Source organism: Hemicordylus capensis, chromosome 2, assembly GCF_027244095.1.
Source record: "Hemicordylus capensis ecotype Gifberg chromosome 2, rHemCap1.1.pri, whole genome shotgun sequence".
NCBI lineage: Eukaryota > Metazoa > Chordata > Lepidosauria > Squamata > Cordylidae > Hemicordylus > Hemicordylus capensis.
The window spans coordinates 377,154,362-377,173,157 of record NC_069658.1 but is presented as its reverse complement, the minus strand read 5'-3'; the positions used below and the strand labels follow the sequence as shown (position 1 = coordinate 377,173,157).

At 43.0% G+C, this 18,796-nt stretch overlaps 1 protein-coding gene and 1 non-coding gene across 5 annotated transcripts in view; both read right to left on the bottom strand.

Moving 5' to 3' along the window:
• Positions 1–14,894, bottom strand: part of TNPO2 (transportin 2) — a 53,523-nt gene extending 38,629 nt beyond the window's left edge. Inside the window, exons 1-10 of one of the 4 annotated variants that reach the window (XM_053297587.1) lie at positions 14,718–14,894; positions 11,921–12,036; positions 11,426–11,501; positions 8,827–8,976; positions 7,218–7,324; positions 5,888–6,021; positions 4,148–4,229; positions 2,843–2,965; positions 1,337–1,455; positions 616–676 (exon numbers count right to left, since the gene is read on the bottom strand). In XM_053297587.1, the coding sequence (XP_053153562.1) occupies positions 616–676; positions 1,337–1,455; positions 2,843–2,965; positions 4,148–4,229; positions 5,888–6,021; positions 7,218–7,324; positions 8,827–8,976; positions 11,426–11,501; positions 11,921–12,019 (951 nt within the window). In that variant the 5' untranslated portion in view covers positions 12,020–12,036; positions 14,718–14,894. Of the gene's footprint in view, positions 1–615; positions 677–1,336; positions 1,456–2,842; positions 2,966–4,147; positions 4,230–5,887; positions 6,022–7,217; positions 7,325–8,826; positions 8,977–11,425; positions 11,502–11,920; positions 12,037–14,568; positions 14,676–14,717 lie in introns of those variants that run through there. The other 3 variants (XM_053297584.1, XM_053297586.1, XM_053297585.1) reach the window with 3 other exon arrangements.
• On the bottom strand, positions 202–269 carry LOC128348441 (small nucleolar RNA SNORD41). The gene has a single exon (XR_008318160.1). It is a non-coding gene; the product is annotated as a small nucleolar RNA SNORD41 (small nucleolar RNA).
• Positions 14,895–18,796: the final 3,902 nt, after the last annotated feature.

Below are 18,796 nucleotides of genomic sequence, written 5' to 3'. Positions count from 1 at the left end.
GATGCAGGAATGGCAATTTCATTATTGGTCCTTTGATAATCCAACTTCTTCTAATGCTAACAAGTAAAGTGATTTCTGTAGAACATGATGGCTCATACTAATAAATGACAGAGTCTCCCAACTAGGACAGCTCTTCTATATTCTGTTCTCCAGACAGAGGTAAGCCTCAAAACCTTTCTGGACCCTTCAGACTATGCCTCCATGGATCAGACAGTATGAATACAACAACCATCATTGTTGTCAGCTTGAAAATTATGCATCACTTCCTTGAAGGCATGAGCTTGGTTATTTGGTGTGTGCACACAAGCATGCACTTTAAAAGCAAGAAAACTATACTAGAATCCAAGAATCTGGATTTATAAGCCAGATAAAGCAATGCAGGGAAATACATCAGGCTTTTCATGCCTGGCAACACATACACACAGGATGGCTGAAAAAGCAGGCATTTGAACCCAACTCATCAAGTGCAGTCAAACATAGAACCATTTATATTTTTAATGCCAAGTAAACACACTGTAGTTGAAGAATACAAACTCGGAAAGGGAGTTGGGTTTCAAGACAACAGTTGTAAACCAACCACCCTAGTTCTCCCAAGCTCTGGCTAGCCAGTAGTACCTTTAACAATATGATGTCTATTTCAGAATATTTCATCCCATTCACCAAAATTGGAATCAATCTGTCAAGAGATGAGAGAGAAAACGATTCAACAACTGAGGCTTGCAGAGAGAATGACACAGATCATGGTGGGTAATGCAGCAAGTCATTGCCAAACAGGCAAAATCGCATGGTGGGGCATTTCAACTTAAAAAACACACACGTTGCAGCAGCAAACATCTACACATTGCTTAGCAGTAGGGCCTTTGCTTCCAGACAGGTAAGTCCAGTTGTAAGCAATAACCCATGTTCAAGCCTATATCCAGAAGGTTGTGGCCAGTCTGAAAAACTAACTATTTTGCTGCCAAGTTCGACTGAAAAGAAAGAAACTGCAGGCCTGTAATCTCATGAAGCAACACCTGCAAATGGGCCAAAGTTGTGCACCCTTGGCATAGTTGAACTTCAGTTGTATTAACCCTTCCCATCAGTTCTTGCACAAAGCTAATGCTGGGAAGAGATACAATAAAAGCACCATTTGTGTGTCTCTTCTTCCTAGTGCACACATTCAACCCCATTAAGACAACCTTTTAAATGTCAGTAATGGGACTACTGTGACCCATTGTGTCTTGATAACACCCACCAACCACACTGCCTGCTACCTGGAATCAAAGCAAGTCCAGACTTCATAACCTGCATTCCAGAACAAGGATAATACTAGTACTGCAGAAGCTAAGCTACTCACTGCATCAGGTGTGAAGACAGCACCTCCTTGCAGATTGGTTGCTCAGCCAACGTCAGCCAGAATTCACATGCTTCCAATGCCACATTCTCATCACTGTCTTGGGTTCTCTGCAACATGTACTAGGGAGGAGACAAGAGCAGAAACAGAAATTCTTAGTTCAGAGAGAGCTACTGCCTTTGCTTGATGTTTATTATGCTCACCTCAGAGCAGTTTACCATCAAAAGGCATCAGTATTTATGTACTACATTTATATCCCACTCTTCCTCCAAGGAGTTCAGAGCAGTGTACAGGAGAACATTGCTATCCACAGATTCATTATGTGCAGATTCACGTATCGGCAGTCGGGTAATAGACACTTGACCTCGACATGCCTGGAGGTGGGGGGTAGGGACCACATCTACCTTGCATATCCATGGGCTGGGGGTTGGCTGCAAAAGACTGTGGAGGTCATTTCCAGCCACTATTTTGCGTCTTGGAGCCTCAAAATGGCTGTGTTTTTTAAAGAAAAACCCCACGATTTTCAGCCAATTTGGGGGCATTTTGGGGCACAGCATGACTCAGGGGGAGAAGCTAAGTATGGTAGGGAGCTTCCCCCCACCCGCAAAAATCAATGTTGTCCCCCAACCGGGAACCTAACCCCCAATTCCCCATTGTTACAATGCCTCTATATTAGCAGCTTCCATATCCACAGTTGTATCGTGGAATTGAACCCCCACAAATATCAAGGTCCTCCTGTATGGTCCTCCTGTATATGGTTATGTTTATCCTCACAGCCCTGTAAGGTAAGTTAGGCTAAGTGCCCAGATTATCTCAGTGAATTCCATGAACGGGGATTTAAACTCAAGTTTTCCTGGTCCTAGCCCAACACTCTGACCATAACACCACACTGGCTCTCAAACCAGGTCAGCAGTATCAGTTCATGAGAGTGAGCCCTTCAATGAACAGAATATAAGACTGCCCACTAGAACAGTAATACCATGGAATAGTATCAGAGGCAATGCCAAATTTGCTCCCTTTGCCTTGAAGGCAGTCAACACCAACATAGAAAAAAACTCTAAATTACAAGGCTGCCAGGATGGGAGAAATAGAAAGCAGCCAAAAGAATGTACCAGTGGAGTAAGGTAAGGTAAAGTGTGCCATCAAGTTGATTTTGGCTCCTGGTGCCCACAGACCCCTGTGGTTTTCTTTGGTAGAATACAGGAGGGGCTTACCATTGCCTCCTCCCGTGCAGTATGAGATGATGATGCCTTTCAGCATCTTCCTATATCGCTGCTGCCCAATATAGTACCAGCAGGGATTCGAACTGGCAACCTTCTGCTTGTTAGACAAGTATTTCCCCGCTGCGGCCACTTAAGGTGGCTCCAGTGGAATAAGCCAGCTGGTAATCACAAATTTATCCTCATCTTGCCTATATCACAGCAGTCAGTGAGCTCAGACCAACCTCCACCACACTGATCTCAACACAGGATTTATTTGTGACTTGCTGAATAGAGAAAGGATTCCTACCTGAATGATACTATGCATGTGAGGAATAAGTCGATCAATCCGCACTTCTAGCAACATCACCAATGCTCTGCAAACATTCTTTCGAACCTCAGGATCTTCATCTACAGCCAGGGCAAATAGGTGCTGCCAAAAACACAGAGTGTTAATGTTCACCAGAAGTCTTTAGTCAAGAATTCACTGCTGTCCAATCAACTAGCGCAAACCAATGACTTTTGCAACAAAGCTGATTCTTCTAGGATTTTTTGCAGCCAGGGATATTCCTTTCCTATGTATGCCCAGGACTGGTAGTCAATAAATACACAAATGTGCTTATTTTGCATAAGAGAGCTCAATTTCTCTGCAAAGTGTATTCTTCCTGTCAAGCAGAGGTATGGTGACGGAAATGAACACCATTAACTGAGGAACAACATGGGTGTATAACAGGAATGCAACAGGAAAATATGAAAGAGGGACAGCTATACAGGGCCTACAAGCTCTATCCTACGAACATCTGAGACTGCCATAGACACTGCTTGCACATTTTTAAGTGCAGAGTTAGCACAATACGAAAACAGACAGACTCATCTCAGGAAGCACAGCCAGGGCCATACTACATTTGTCTAAGCCTGGGGCAAAGGAGTATGTTGGCATTAAGAACCAAATACCTTTCTTTCTGTACTGGGCCCTGTATTTCCTAAGGCTGCCTCTGGCCGTGGATGTGTTACTGCAGTAAAAAGAAGGCACTAAGACAGAGAATGCTAAGGATGCCAATGTTAAGCCGCCTCAGGCTCTCTTTCTCAGCAGACTTGATTAAGCATTAGTCAAAAGCCTTAAGACCCAACACTTTTCAGCTACAAGAGGTGGCAGGCTACAGATAGGAAGGGGATTCTGGCACAGAAGAAACTGGCCTCAACAACAGTTAAGATTACTGTATTAGCTTTATACAGTGGTTTGCAAACTGTACTTTGGAAATCCCTGGGGCTCCTCATCAGCTTGTCAGAGGTTCCTAAATAAAAAGTAACAATAGACAGGTTTTCCAGAAAGAGAGTTTGCCTGTCCAAAATAATCTCCTGCTTTGTGCAGCTGCACAATTCTCACTAGGCAGGCCCAATAGGACTGACCAGTGCCATGGGCAAGCTGAGCATCAACTACAGAACATGATCCACAGGCTGCTGCAATGCACAGAGGTCCCATAGCAGATGCTTGGGGATTCCACTGGCCGACCAGTTGATGTAGAAAACATTTCTTAAGTGTATGAAGTGTGAAAACAAAAACAATGTGCCTGACTAGCAAAAACAATCAGTGACACAAGGACATCCCTCTCACCTCAATGAATGTGTCTATGTTGTCCATCAAGGCTTGAGCCCTGTCCATGATGAACTGGTTAACACAGGCAATGGCATGGGACCTAAAAAAGAGAGGGAGGGACAGAAAAACCTAAAAACACACACCCTAGCCATCCCATTAATGAGCTCTCTCAGTAATACATTTTGTTGACACAAGTAAATTGTCTAGGTAACCGCCACCTAAACAGTCCAAACTGAAAATAAGTGAAGCTTAGCAAAACTAATTAAGTCAGTGTGTATTTTTGACTTTTATTTCTGAAAGAAATCATTTGCTTCCAAACTTTGTTTCCTCTCCCCTTCTAACCTCAAAGAACCTCATTCATAAAAGTTAAGGAAAAAGGACTAAGCTGCCACATACAAGCATCACCCTGGCTTCAGGAAGATAAATCTCAGTCTGGAGTTTTAAAAGCCTTTGTATCAGAAGATTTTAATCTTTAGTTACAAACTCAAAAGAGTCACGTCTTTGGAGGAACAGCAGCTTCCAAGAGTTAAATATATTCCTATATCATGCAAAAAAAGCAGTAAACAAAGATTTCTAAGAGGTCTGAACAAAATTTCATCAACTTCTATAAGTCTGAAGTAACACATGAAGTAAGGCTAGACAACATTTATAAATTCTACATTTCTACTTCTAATGCAAAACACATCACTGGAGAAGTATTTGTTAATTCTTCATAAGTTAATAACTTGTGTTTTTTATTTGTCAGTTTTTAATTATTACTGTTAAAAACACTACAGACAGAAATAGAGATTTACAATAGCAAAAAAGTACTTATGTTGATAATGTTATGCTTCCCCAAAATAATACTGTAGTGATAGTAAGGATTAGAGGGAGGACTAGGCCTCAGTTAGAGCAACTGCAGGGAGGGTAGGCCCTTCCTAAAAAGGAAAAAAGCCCGGGAAGTTCAAATCAAAGGGACCAATCCAGAGGACTGGGTGGGGATTTCTGGCTCAGCCACCAGCAGAAGCTTCGGTCTGTTGGTTAGTCTGTCCCAGGAAGGCCCTGAGGAGGCAGTGGGCTGACCTACAGGGAACATGGGAAGGCTGCAGCCTGTGAGTAATAAGTTAGGACCAAGTCAGTTAAACACGTCAGGGAAGTTATTTTTCTTTACTGATTGCTTGGAATCTGCGTTGCCAGGTTAATGAAAACTCTCTCTCACAATCTTTTAGGAAAAGACAATTGTTCTTATTGCATACCTTTTCCTTTTAATCTGATAATCAATCCTTGTTGCTGAAGTGTGCTACTCTTCATTTTGGGTCTGCCTTAGTCACACACCTTTGGAGGCCCAGGGCTGCTCAATCCTTTTTGGGAGGGCTTTGCTACTGTACCCCGCTCAGGAATCTTATATGGAAAGTGGGTTTTCCCACATCAAATGAAGTGGGTGCTGGCAGCCTACTGTGAATCCCTTACAGACAAGGATTCAACCCCAGTGAACTCTCCACTCCTCCTCTGGCTCTGGTAGGAGTCATGACAAATACAAACATGCCTTTCTATGGTATGTTTGTCTTAACAGTGTATTCGGTCCTTACACTTTCACTTCACCAGGGGGCGGGGGGTATTTGCCAATCCATTTTTTATATGTGGGTATTTTTAGCTTTCCTTCACATTTTTGCTATTACAAATTGTACAATATTGGAAGTTAATGTGTAAAATCAAAGGAGTTGATAGTGACTGAGTTTGTGGCACACAGTAGGAATCGGCAGTAAAATAGGCACATACCTAATTTTGGGGCTGCAGTGCTTGAAAAACTGAAGGAACTTTGGGATCATTATATTAAGAGGCCGGTTGAGAGCATCACTGTCCAGGAGCTCAGAGGAATCTTCACATATCTTCTGTAAGGCACCAAAAGCCCCCTAGAACGCAGGACAGTAGGGAATACCAAACATGTGAGATTAGGAAAGAGGCAAAGGGCAATTCAACTTCATTCAAAAGCATGCAATCCTAGCTAGGCTCCAATACTCAAATGGCTCTTATGGCATGAGCTGTATTCACTTTGATGAGGGCTGTGCCAAAGGAAAGCCATTTAAGTGACAAGCTGCCAGTTTGAAAGAACGTGTTGTCCTCCTACCCTCATCCAGACTTCCCACGCAACAGCTCGAGATGTGCCAACTAATTGCCTAAATAGCTAGGAAGGTTGGAAGAGAAGTGATAACAGAATTGTTTTCAAGAGATAAAAAACCTACTTGAAGTATATTTTGATCAGTAAAAATTGGGGGCAGTCTGGCATATTTCTGAAACACTTTTACCTCCGGAGCAGAGTGTTTTACACTGAAAAGGCAGTTGACACTGGGTCGTACCCAAACCCTGCCTTCTGTTCACACTATCCAGAGCTCACACAAGGGTGTGTGTGTGGAGCATTTTTTGCAGATTCCCTCTTCCTTTGCCAGCGCCCTACAGCCCTTAAAATATGCTGCCAAGGGTTGGGGGGACCTCAGGAGCAGACTGGGAGGGAAAAGACTGTATAGGGAAGAGGAAATGGAAGAAAATCACAGCCTCCTCCCTTGTGCAAGTGGAAGGTGGCTAGCGCTCCACAAGGCGGGGTTTGAATACAACTAAGTAGATCAGTGTTTTGACCTCCCATCTAAAATCCACAATCCAAACACTCTCCTCTTCCACAAATCCCATGTTATCCATTTAATTTAATTCATGCTTATGCCTTGGTAAAAAGCTGGGCCATATCATTACCAATGCTGCAGCAATACTACTTGAATCACATGCACAGCAAGAACATGCTTGTCACTTAACAGATCTCCATTAGGTTAGGTGAACAGCTACCCAGTGTTAAATTCCCATTTAATCTCTTAAATTACACTAATAAACTGCAATGCAGTGGCAGCTGGTGTGCTGCACAATTATCAAGTACAAAGTAGTGAGAGCTAGTGTGTACATCCAGCCATGGTTGAGGAACCTGGAGAATATCAGTACACACACTCTGACACTAGACTCCCAAAAGGTCTTCCCATGCAAAATACTACCAGTTCTATGGTCATACAGTAGTTGTGTTATTGCAAGGAAATCTTCAGTTAAGCTTATGCAGTGTCCCACTCACCTCACAGGTATTGTAGTCCTCAGAGTTGAGCAAGTTGCAGAGCTGGGGCAGGAGCTCTGGCCACATCTGTAGCTCCCCCTTGGAAGCAATGGTTGTTATAAGAATCCCTGCCAAGAGAGAAGAGCAACAGGATGCAATTCAATACAAGCTCCTTTTAGCTTCTTATGCCATTGAAAACAATGCCCTTTCCAAAACTGTGCATGCCGAAGGCTTGACTACTCCAGACCCTGAATACGCTCAACCCTAGGCTAGCCCAACATGCCCCTAGCAACCAATCACCTACTCTGCCACAGAGTTGAAACCTGCCTCTCGAATAATTTAGGAACATAGGAAGCTGCCTTATACTGCATCAGACCACTGGTCCATCTAGCTCAATATTATCTACTCTGACTGGCAGCAGCTCTCCAAGGTTTCATGCAGGCAGCTTTCCAAGCCCTACCAGGAGATACTAGGGACGGAAACTGGGAGCTTCAGCAGGCAAAGCAGATGCTCTGCCACTAAGCTACATCCCCACATCCCCATTTGAGTTGTGACCCCCATACTAATTTGGAGTTTCACATTTGTTTTGCCATACTTTCTCCATGCATGGAAGCTGGAAAGTGTGCCCGAATTATTAAACCCATTGACCTACCTTCGTATCAGAAAGCCAAGGATCACTATGGTAAGGATAGCTATAGCTAACAAACTGCATTGTGTAAATGCTTCATCCAACATGCAGTTTTTGCTTACTGGGTTTTTGTAAAGCTGATAAGGATGGGAGAAGAGAATCACATTTTCCAGTTTACAAGAGATTAAAAAAACCGTGCCATGAGGGAAAAAACCTCCCTTCACACTGACACTTTAATATCTTATGCTGATCACGAGTGCTTCCTTCACACATCTCATGTGCATTAGGAGGAGCTATGGCCCAGTGGTGGAGAGCACAATTTGCATGTAAAAGATCCCATGTACAATTCCCCACATCTCCACTTAAAAACTTCAGACCACTGGAATCCTTGGAGAGTCATTAATAGTCAGAAGAGACAATACAAGCTAGAAAACCAATGGTCTGACTCCCTATAAGGCAGCTTCACATTAACACTATCATCTAATATTTGTATAGCACCACCACCACCACAAATATTTATATACCGCTTTTCAACAGAAGGTTCCAAAGCATAGAGAAACAATCAATCAATCAATCAATCAAATGGATCCCTGTCCCCAAAGGGCTCACAATCTAAAAAGAAACATGACAGACACCAGCAACAGTCACTGGAGGAACTGTGCTGGGGGTGGGCCAATTACTCTCCCCTTGCTCAATAAAGAGAATCACCATGTTAAAAAAGGTGCCTCTTTGCCCAGTTAGCAGGAGTATACACAGCTGTACACAGATAAAAACAAACAGGTCCCTGTCTACAGGCTCACAATCTAAATGACTTTCTGAATCCCATTATCAGTTCTTTGACCGAAGCGTGTGCGAAAGTAGTATAAGCTATTAGAAAAGTATTATTCCAGTCACTGGGAATGTAAACGTATTCTCAGCATCAACTGATTTAAAGGACAATCATTATGTAATTATCTTTCCCAACACACATAATTTTCCTCATACTCTTTCTTCAGCACTCACCAATGGTAGCTCTGATAAGAGACGAAGCATCCCCTATGTTGTTAAGACATTCTTGCTTAATGAACTCAGCAACAGGCTGAGGGAAACTCTGGTAATGAGCCTTCACATTGTTCTTCAATATCAGACCACTCAGAGAGCGAGTTGGTTCATCTGTTCAGAAAGATTGTTTTGGAGTGAAAATTAATTCTTCAAGACCCATTATTTACACCAGAGAACATAGGTAATCATTGTTGCTCTAATGAAAGAAGCTGAAACAAAATAGTCACCAAAAACCCCAAACCAACCCAAATTCTTTGACTGCCATGAACTGAAGCACTTGTGCATATTCTTAGACAATTCTAAATTCTCAAACAATCATACATAATCTATGGATACATAATCAAACACTGCTTTGTTCATGAACCTATTCAACAAGAATATTTTATGTAAGCGTGCCAGATATTATTTTGGCTGCAAAGATCTAACCTGAGTATTCACTAGATACTTCAACCTAATATAACAGGAGGAAACTCATCAATAAGACTGGCATTTCATTTCAGGGTAGAAATATTTGGGCCATATGATGTAATGTAACATACAACATGTAGATCCTTATTTTTGTACTACAAAAATATACAAATTTTAGGAAGTTTGATTATGAGTTCTGTTACAGTATATATTAAGGTGGGTTATGTCCATTCACCAGCTTTATTCAAACACATTGTATATTTTCCCATGGCGTGCATTTCACTCTTTAGCATTTCAGAGTTGTGCTTAAATACATATAAATAATTCAGTTCATTGCAATTAGGTAACATTTTAAAGATTATTTTTCAGCTGAGCCCAAGGAAAGCCTCGAGTAGGTAACCTGCGTTCCAGTGTGCCCCAGGTTTCATATATGCTCTGGTATCCGTCTAGCGAATGATACCAGATTAGTGGACGTTTCCCCCACACACACACTAGAATGCATCCCAATATTGAAGATTGCTATGTTTTGCCTCAACTTCTCACAGAAAGGATAGTAGTCAGCAATGGGAAGAAAAGAAGTGAACATAACCCCACTATATAATTAGTAACAGAACTATTAACTGTAGGCTTCCAGCAGCATCTGGTGGGTCACTGTGTGAAACAGGATGCTGGACTAGACAGGCCTTGGGCCTGATCCAGCAAGGCTGTTCTTATGTTCTTAAGAAACAACAACCAGACATGTTTAAATTCTAATGCTATTTTCTCTGCAAGGCTACACAATACAGTAAGAATATCCCTATTTTCAAAGAATCAGACAGTTAAGACTAATAGCTAAGTTCAGCTGCCTAAGTTCACTCAAAGAGAGGTGGACTAGTACAGTGGCCGATATGTTGGGCAGTGAAATGCAGTTCATTCTAAACTACCCTTGCTGCTGCAAACTTAAATGCCTGCACTCTTGCACAAATATTTAATGTAAGTAGCATCACAGAAGTGTGATTATGCCAATTTAAGTATTTGCACACAAGTGCTCTTGTGCAAAAAAGCACCAACAGCTTTTTTAGGAGCTTGCAACAGTACAGGCAGTTCAAAACTGCCCAGGTTTCACTGTCCAACATGTCAGTATTTTTTTACTGGAACAAGTTCTGGTGAAATAGAATGCAAGACTGATTAATATATTGCTCTTCTCAGGGCAAAGACAAGGGCCACAAAAAAGACTGATCTTTTTGCTTGGATCAGCAGTTTCTGTAGCAGAAAAGAGCTACTGCCATGTCTTTGGGGGGCACCTCCTCCCTCTTCCAGGCAGGGGCCTGGTGCAACCCGTGGTCAACCCTAACTATATGCAACATCTCCAATTACACAGAATATTCATCAAATAGAAGAAAAAGATGCTTAATTCCCAGCTAGAGAGCAAAATCAATGCAATTTTAAGAACAATTAAAAGGTGTAATTTTTCCAGCCACAGTAGAAATTCTATTCACCAAATTCCAGCATAGACAAGCTACTGTTTTTACAAGCTATAATTGGGAAACCAAACTATTTCAGGTCTGGGGGCATAAATAAACCAGAAACTGCTAAGAAGCTTTGGTCATCATAGTCAGTGTCTTTATGTACAAGGTCCCTTGTTTGTTTATAATGGACTTGCTTTCCGGGTCATTATAGAGACCCTTTCATTAGGCACATATCCCCTCTCCCTCAAAATATTAACCTTTTAATTTCCATTTTATAGAAGGCTAAAATCACAAGCAGCACCTTGAAAAACAAGCCATAGGTCCTGACTCTTGAGGATTCCCTTTCCTCCACTTTTTGTCAATGGTGGCTCTAAAACTGCTTTTTCCATAGCGAACATACCCAACTACTAGTTTGGTAAAGGGAAAAAGGAGGAGAACCTCTTTCAATACTAAACCAGGAGTAATTTCTGCAGCTACTCAGGTATCTGGGCCCACGCTTGCCACAAACATTGGTGGAAGACTGTTCCAACCAAAGTTATCATATAGAGTCAACTCTTCACTTGACTCTAGATTGAGGCAGTCATTCTAAATTAGCAGTTATTTCCCAATTGTACGCAGTAAAAAGACACACACTCCGCATACACAAGGAAAATCCCACAATTTCCTCAAGCTCTTATTGTGTAACATTTAATAGATGTACATACCCTCAGATTTCAGTCGTGTCAAGACAAATATCAAGTAGTTGTTGAAATCAGGGAATTGGTTGAGTTGTTTCAATTTCTGCAATATTAGTTAAGAAGAAATTCTAAAAGCAATCTAACAAAGAAAGTTTCCAAAGTCCTATCATAATGGCTTAAATGTATTTTAAAATAGTCTTCTCACAAAACATTGAACTTTTACTGTTTGGATTACTCAAATCCTTCAACACTAGAGGCTCATTCAATACAGCTTGCAAGACTAGAACTTTTCAGCTCCTGCTCAAATTCCCAGAAATATCACTTGCAAGTTAATCACTTGCTAGCAATCTTCTAGAATATTTGCTTATCTCCATATAATTGACTTCCAATTCCTGTGCCATATGTAACAGGGCACACCCTGGTCGTTTCTTGGTCTCTCTTTGTACTACACTGTAAATGAGAGATCACAGACTGTATTCTCTCAAGCACTTTCTATAGCAACCTTGATTATTCCAAGGATACATCTTGCACAATACGTTGAGTTGCAGTGTTTGGAGACTGGGAGTCTTTGAGTAATTGAAGTACTTGCTGGAGGCCCTGTGCATCTGGCTGCCAATCCATGATGGGAAGCTGCCTGTCTGCAGAAAAACAGAATTACCAGCATGACAGCAGAGCTCATTGCATTACATTGCATCAGATGGCAACATGGACATTTCAAATATCACACAACCAAGAAACAGAACTGCATAGGTCGGACACGTCTGAACACCATTCTTGCAAGAAAAACACAGGCAGCCCAGACAACACAGCCCATACGGCTGTGCCTCAATCCATGCTAACTTCTACTCAGGCAAGAAATACGCACAACAACCACAGACCTTGCTACTAGGGCCCAAAGAGATCAACTCAGTGGTGATTTAGCTTTGACATTCTGTGGTAGATTAGGCCAGTTAGGAAGCTTTATAGATGAACTGGGTTTTCTATGCCCAAGCAAAATACTTGTCCAGGACTGGTCTTGTGGTAACAAGCATGAATCATCCCCTTTGCCAAGCAGGATCTGCCCTGGTTGCATCTGAATGGGAGACTACATGTGAGGACTGTAAGAAATTCCCCTTAGGGGATGGGGCCACTCTGGGAAGAGTTCCTGCATCCCAAGTTCCCTCCCTGGCATCTCCAAGATAGGGCCGACTCCTGCCTGCAAACTTAAGAGTAGCCGCTGCCAGTCTGTGTAGACAATACTGAGCTAGATGGACCAATGGTCTGACTTAGTATATGGCAGCTGCCTATGTTCCTATGTCACCATACTTTACAGGGGCTCTATTCGCAAAAGTTGCTGTACTTCTTCTTTGAGCAAAAAGGATGTGTAGAGCAGCAAAAATCAAGCCTAAAATGACTATCAAGAAGTTTCACCAAAAAATATGTCATCATCTGGAGAAAAATGTTGCTTCAAGGAAAGGCAATTAAAAAATGCTAGAAAGCTAGAAAAACCATTTGTGCAGCACAGTCAAGATCTACATATGACTCATCCTAGAGACATCCAATCATGGGGGAACTCACAGGAGGCTCCTACATATAGCACTAGATATAGTTAGAGGAGTTGGAGAAGAAAAAGGAACCAGCTTCCTTTAGTTACCTCCTCTGTCTGTTGAGAGTAAACCTCAATTTTAAAGAGGATTTTAAAAAGGTGAAAGTCTTTGAAGCAAAAAGGGAGCTAGAAGTTCCTGTACCCAACAGAGATCTCCCCCACCCACCCCGCACAGCTTCAATTGTAGACTTGTGGGAGATATGCTTGTGCTGTCCTCCCCTCTACACATACTCAGGTATATTCATTTTGTGAAAGAGGTAACTTGGGGGAGGGCAGCTATTCGCTCCAGAGTAAAGCAGTTATATAGCAACTGGATGCCAAAAGGCCTTTTCTAATAATTAGCTGGGTGCCCATGTGTGCATTCAAGAATACACAGTGGGCATGCAACCCACTGATTGCATGCAATCCAAACATTTTCTCTTACAGTTGTTTCTCTGTTGTTGGGGCACTGTAGTTCCCAAATTCTGGATGTGCTATAATTTATATCTGAAGGAAAAATATTATTTCCTCAAGTAGCACAGCCATTAAAATATTATTTCCTCAAGTAGCACAGCCTGTTCGGCTTGCCACATGGAATGTGACTGCACAACTTCCAGACACCTATTTAATATTACTTGTGACACAATATTTAGATCAGGACTATGCAGTCCAGAGTTATGCCCCAAACTTTGTTGAGTGTTCTCTTTTTAAAGTTTAATTGGACATCAAGTGGCCCCCTCCTGTACTACTCAAGAGTGGGACCAGGAGACAGACCCTACTTCTTCAGCAACATCACATCACTTAAAAAATATCTTCCCCATTTTGCTCCCCTCTCCAGCTGTAAAGTGTTGTATATCTACATCAGTTTTGTGACTACATTGGACTTGAGGAGCTACTATGCAAATACCAAGTTGTAGATGCACGCACACACTCACTGATCCTCTAGATACCAAGCCCTAGAAAATGGAGCACAGGACACGTGTGAGCATCATACAGAGAGCCAAAGAGTAGGGCCCGCAGTTTAGAAGGTGCATCACAACTACCGTAAGTTACCTTTCTTTTACCATATTCATTCAGGCAAGAAGATCAGGCAAAGGAGAGATCGACAATTACGACAACCAAACTGAATTTTCATGTTCAGAAGAAGTCTACCTCAAGAGTACCAGCTGCAAAGACTATATAAAGGGGGAGGGCTGCTGACTCCATGCACTGCTTTTGAACTTCCCGGAGGCATCCAGCTGGTTGCCTTTGGAAAAGATGTTGCCGGACAAAGTGGCCCTTTGGTCCGACCCAGCAAGGCTTTTCTCAAGATAAGTGCCAGGGCAGCCAGGCGACCTGAACCCTCTCCTCCTCCTCGAGTTCTGCAGCATCATCTCTCACCCAGACAGCAGCATGAAAAGCCACGGCTGCTGTGGGGCGGCGAAAGACCCCCATCGACCACAACAGAAGCTCATGGGCCCCTCCCCCAAAGTCAAGCTCGGCCAGACATGCCGAAAAGCTCATCCGGTGCGGTGCCGCCCCTCCCCCTCCCGCCGGATCCGGCCAGGCCGACCCGCGCCCCGCCGGGCAATTCCAGACTCAGCCCCAGTCCCGGCCTCCCACTTACCGGTGCCCGAGCCAGCCACCGCCAGCCGGGCTCCCAGGAGGCTTCCCTTCGCCCAGTTCCTGCCTAGGCCGAGCCTCACGCGCCCACGCAGCCTCCCCACACACGCTCCGCACCTCCCACCCGCACACAGAGTCACCCTGGCGCGGTACCTGCCCGGCTCCCGCGTGCCCAGGATCAGGCCGCGGCGTCCGCTCAGAGAGAAGGAGTAGGGAGAGAGCAGCAGCAGCAGCAGCAGCAAGAAGCGAAGGCAACACGCGCGGCTGCTGAGCCGGGCCGGCCGCCGTCTCTGCCGCTCACGTGACCGAAGGGAGGGGAAAAGAATTGCGCACGTAGATGGAGGAGAAGAAGAAAGGGAGTCACGTGGTCAGGAGAAAGGGCGGCAGCCCCGCCCTCTCAGTCTGTTCTCCATCTTTCATTTGAGAAGCAAAGCGGCGCACTTAGACTGGCGTGGAACATAGCATGGCGCGCCTAGATCTGTGCTTGGCCTGCAATAATGCGAGGAGGTGGTAGAGAGAGAGTGGACTGTCTAATTTCAGCCTGCAAGTTTAGGGATTACATTTTTTTAAAGTGCTCTCCTATGGGAGTGGGGGCGAGGGAAGGAAATCTCTGTAAGCAGACAGGCAGTGGCGCAGCATGTAGCAGGCAAGGACAGAACCTTTCCCTCTCTCATGCTGAACCTTTTATTTCCATGGAGTTTTTTACATGGGGGGATATTCAGAAATGGCATCTCCCATCAGCAGTCTGAAACAGTACAGCCTATTCCACCAGCTACTGCTAGACCTACAAAGTTGAATGGAAACGACTTCCTCTCACAAGGGGTCTTGTGGCATCTAAGGACATTATGCCAATGCCACAATAATCCCTTTAGTCTTTAAGGTGCCAAAACAGAAGCCTCTTTTTGTTGAAACATGGCTATTCGTCTGGAATTTGCCACAAGATAAGAACAGTTACAAGTTATTGGGATGGCACTTCAATTATTGGGGGAAAGTGAAGGCTCAGCTGAACTAAGTCCTTAAATAGTACCTATTTTATTATGAGGAATTCAGCAATAAAGAACTCTTAGGAAATGTACAATTCTGGGATAATTCTGGATCGTTTAGAACAGTGGAGTTAAAAAAAGAATGAGCATGTATTCAGTATTTAAAAGTATGTGAATTAATAGGAACTAATATCAGATCTTCAGTACTGTCAGATATGTCATGCTCTCTTTAAGGAAATAAGTTAAAAGGACTTTTAATCACATTCAAGAAAGTTAGAGAAAATATGAGAACAGTTACTTTTTGCTTTATACTGGGTATTGCAACAGGAAGATCTAGTTAACAGGTTAAAGATTCCACAAATGAAAATAAGGTGGCAGCAGAGTTGTACAGTAGCAGAGGAACTGCATTAAAATCTTTATTAATAAAATTATATACACAATTTCCATTTGTTTAAGGGGAAATCATATAATTGTTCTTTTTAAATATATACCCCACCTTTCTTTTACAGAATCCAAGGCACTTTACAATCAATTTTAAAACAACAAAAATAAAATTTAAAAATGTAACAAAAATATACTGGACTCAGCATAAAAATATCTCCAAAGAGATAAAACAACAAAACAATACAGTGGAGATAAAGCATTAAAAAATAATGAAGAGCAGAAAGGCTTGTTGAGACAACCAGATCTTTGCCAGTTGGATCTCACATGGAAGAGAGTTCCAGAGAGTGTTAACGGTGGCTCTTTCAGAAAGCAAAGTGAGGTGGCAGATTATTGGGGTACTACCAGCAGGGCAGCAAGATGCCCCCTGCCACCAGCACTAGAGCAACTCTTCAGGACCAATCTGACTCTTGCAAGCTTTGCATGGAGCATCTCATCTCACACACCTTACAAAGCTTGCAAGAAGCACCAGGAGTGAAGATGCGACTGCTTGCAACCTTCCCTCCTCTGCTCCTTGCACTACTTTCAAAGTTTGCAAGGGCTGATTTTTAAAGGTGACTGGACCCCATGTAGGGCATGGGGCAAGGCAGCATTTGATACCTTGTCTCAGGCACCATAATGCTTGGGCTGTCTCTGGGGGGTTATATCATTAGTATCGCACTGCAGTTAACGATAGCTGCTGGAATTACAGATATATGCTAGTAGTGCTACGTATTTCCTTTAACAAGAAATATGCATATGTGAGACATTCGAGATGACTAGAAACAGAAGCATTATATATTTCACCAGTCTTGCAGCCTGTAAGAGTGCTCCCATGTAACTCGGTTTTTTTAAATAATCAAAATTAAACTGTGGTTCTGCTCTGTGGAAGCATCGGGGTGTCTATTTCTGGGGGGAAAGAACATCAGTTAGAGCATATGAAGCTTGTGCAATATTGTGTTCAATCAGTATTGGGAGAGAATTACAAATATACCAACCTTACATTTGTCCGGAAATGAGTTTTGCTGATCTAAATGGAATCCCCATTTACTTATGTATAAGATTGCTGCCCAAAGCTTATTGTATTATAAGGTACAACCAAGCAAAGCCACACGAGGAGCACCTTGTGCATTCAGCATGGCTCGCCTAGACCTGTGCTTGGCCTTGTGCATTCAGCAGATAATGGCCACCTGGTTATATGGACCTACTTGCCGCCATACAGACAACAATCATTACCATCCCTGTAGCATGGGAGGGAACTTCAAGGACAGTTTTCCTTCTGGATAGGCTTTTGTCCTTGCACCTTTCAGCTTACCACTAAGCCTCGGGGTGAGGGTGTCTGGTGTTGGATATTGTTATGACAGTAGTGCTGTTAATGGTTGCCTGCTCCTAGCAACCATAGTTTCCTTGTTCCTAGATTGATAGGCCTGGGGCTGCTATCTAGCTCTCCATCTTTCTCTATCTGCTACTAGCTCCCCATATTGATCTCCAGTAGATCCTGCAATGGGTTCAGTTCATGGAAGAACAATGCTGTAAATGACAGGTGCCCCTCTAGCTGATGGCAGCAGGCCCACTATTTATGGTGAGTGCCTTATCTTTCTGGGTGAAATTTTCATATGGATGATATTTTCATCTATGTTCACCTGTAAATATTTGTGTCCAGATACAAGAAATGGGGACACCAATATGGATAGTGAGTCCCCAAGTGATAAATACCTGGCCCTTTGTATTTTATTGGAAGAATCTGTTATTCTTGGGGTTTGGGTTGATGTGCTTCCCTTTGTGCTCACTATATGGTTGTGAGGTGCAGTTTCACTTGTGGCGTAATGGATAGGAGGCCACTGAGTGTCTTGCTCATTTTGCCTTCAGCTACTCTACATTCTGTGAGAAGGAACTTTCATGATTGAGCTCCTTGTAAGCAGGTTTGCACACAGCTGTACCATCTAGGTTCTTTACACATGTGCAGATTGAATATTATGCATGTGCTTCATGTACAAGTTTGTTGCTGTCAGATGTTCACACAGCACACATAGGGACAACTCAGCAGAGAAGATTGTGACGATGTCATCCACCCCAATTCAAGATGGCAAACACATAAACTTTTGAGGTGCAAGTGCACTAACTTGTGGACAGTCAACAATTTGAACCAAATTTGCTGCAGCTGGAAGCCCCAATGGTGTAGTTTGTGATGATGTCACTCACCACAATCCAAGATGGTGGATGCATAAACTTTTGAGGCACAAGTGCACTAACTTAAGGACTGTCAACCCCATTTGAACCAAATTTGGAATATCTGTAGTGAGTGACGTACAAGGACACCTAAATGGTGCAGTTTGTAATGATGACATCCACCCTGATAGATGAATACATGAATATTTGAGGCATAAAAGATCTAACGTGTGCACCTCGATTTGCACCAAATTTAGTCCAGATGTAGAGACAGTGAAAGTAGAGTAGGCTGATTAGTTCTTACTAGAACAACTTGCATATTCTTACATTCTTGTGAGTTCAGTTGCTGTTTGTGCCCTCAAGAACCCATGCATTAACAATACTGTGTGTCGTGGTGTGGGCGGCCGGGGGGGGGGGCAGGGAGGGTGATGCAGAGTGGGAGGGCCTCCAGCAAGGAGACTTTCAAAGGCCTTTAGGTCCAGGCTCCCAAATTACCTGGGTCCTCTGTGAGCGCTTAAGATGTTTTTGCTGTGATCAGATTTAGCCAGTTATGCTTAATTTAATATTACTTGGATTAAGACTTCCCTCACCCCCAAATTATGATCTTCAAAACACTTACTCAATAATATGTTATGTTGATTTATGTAGGTCTGCCTCAGA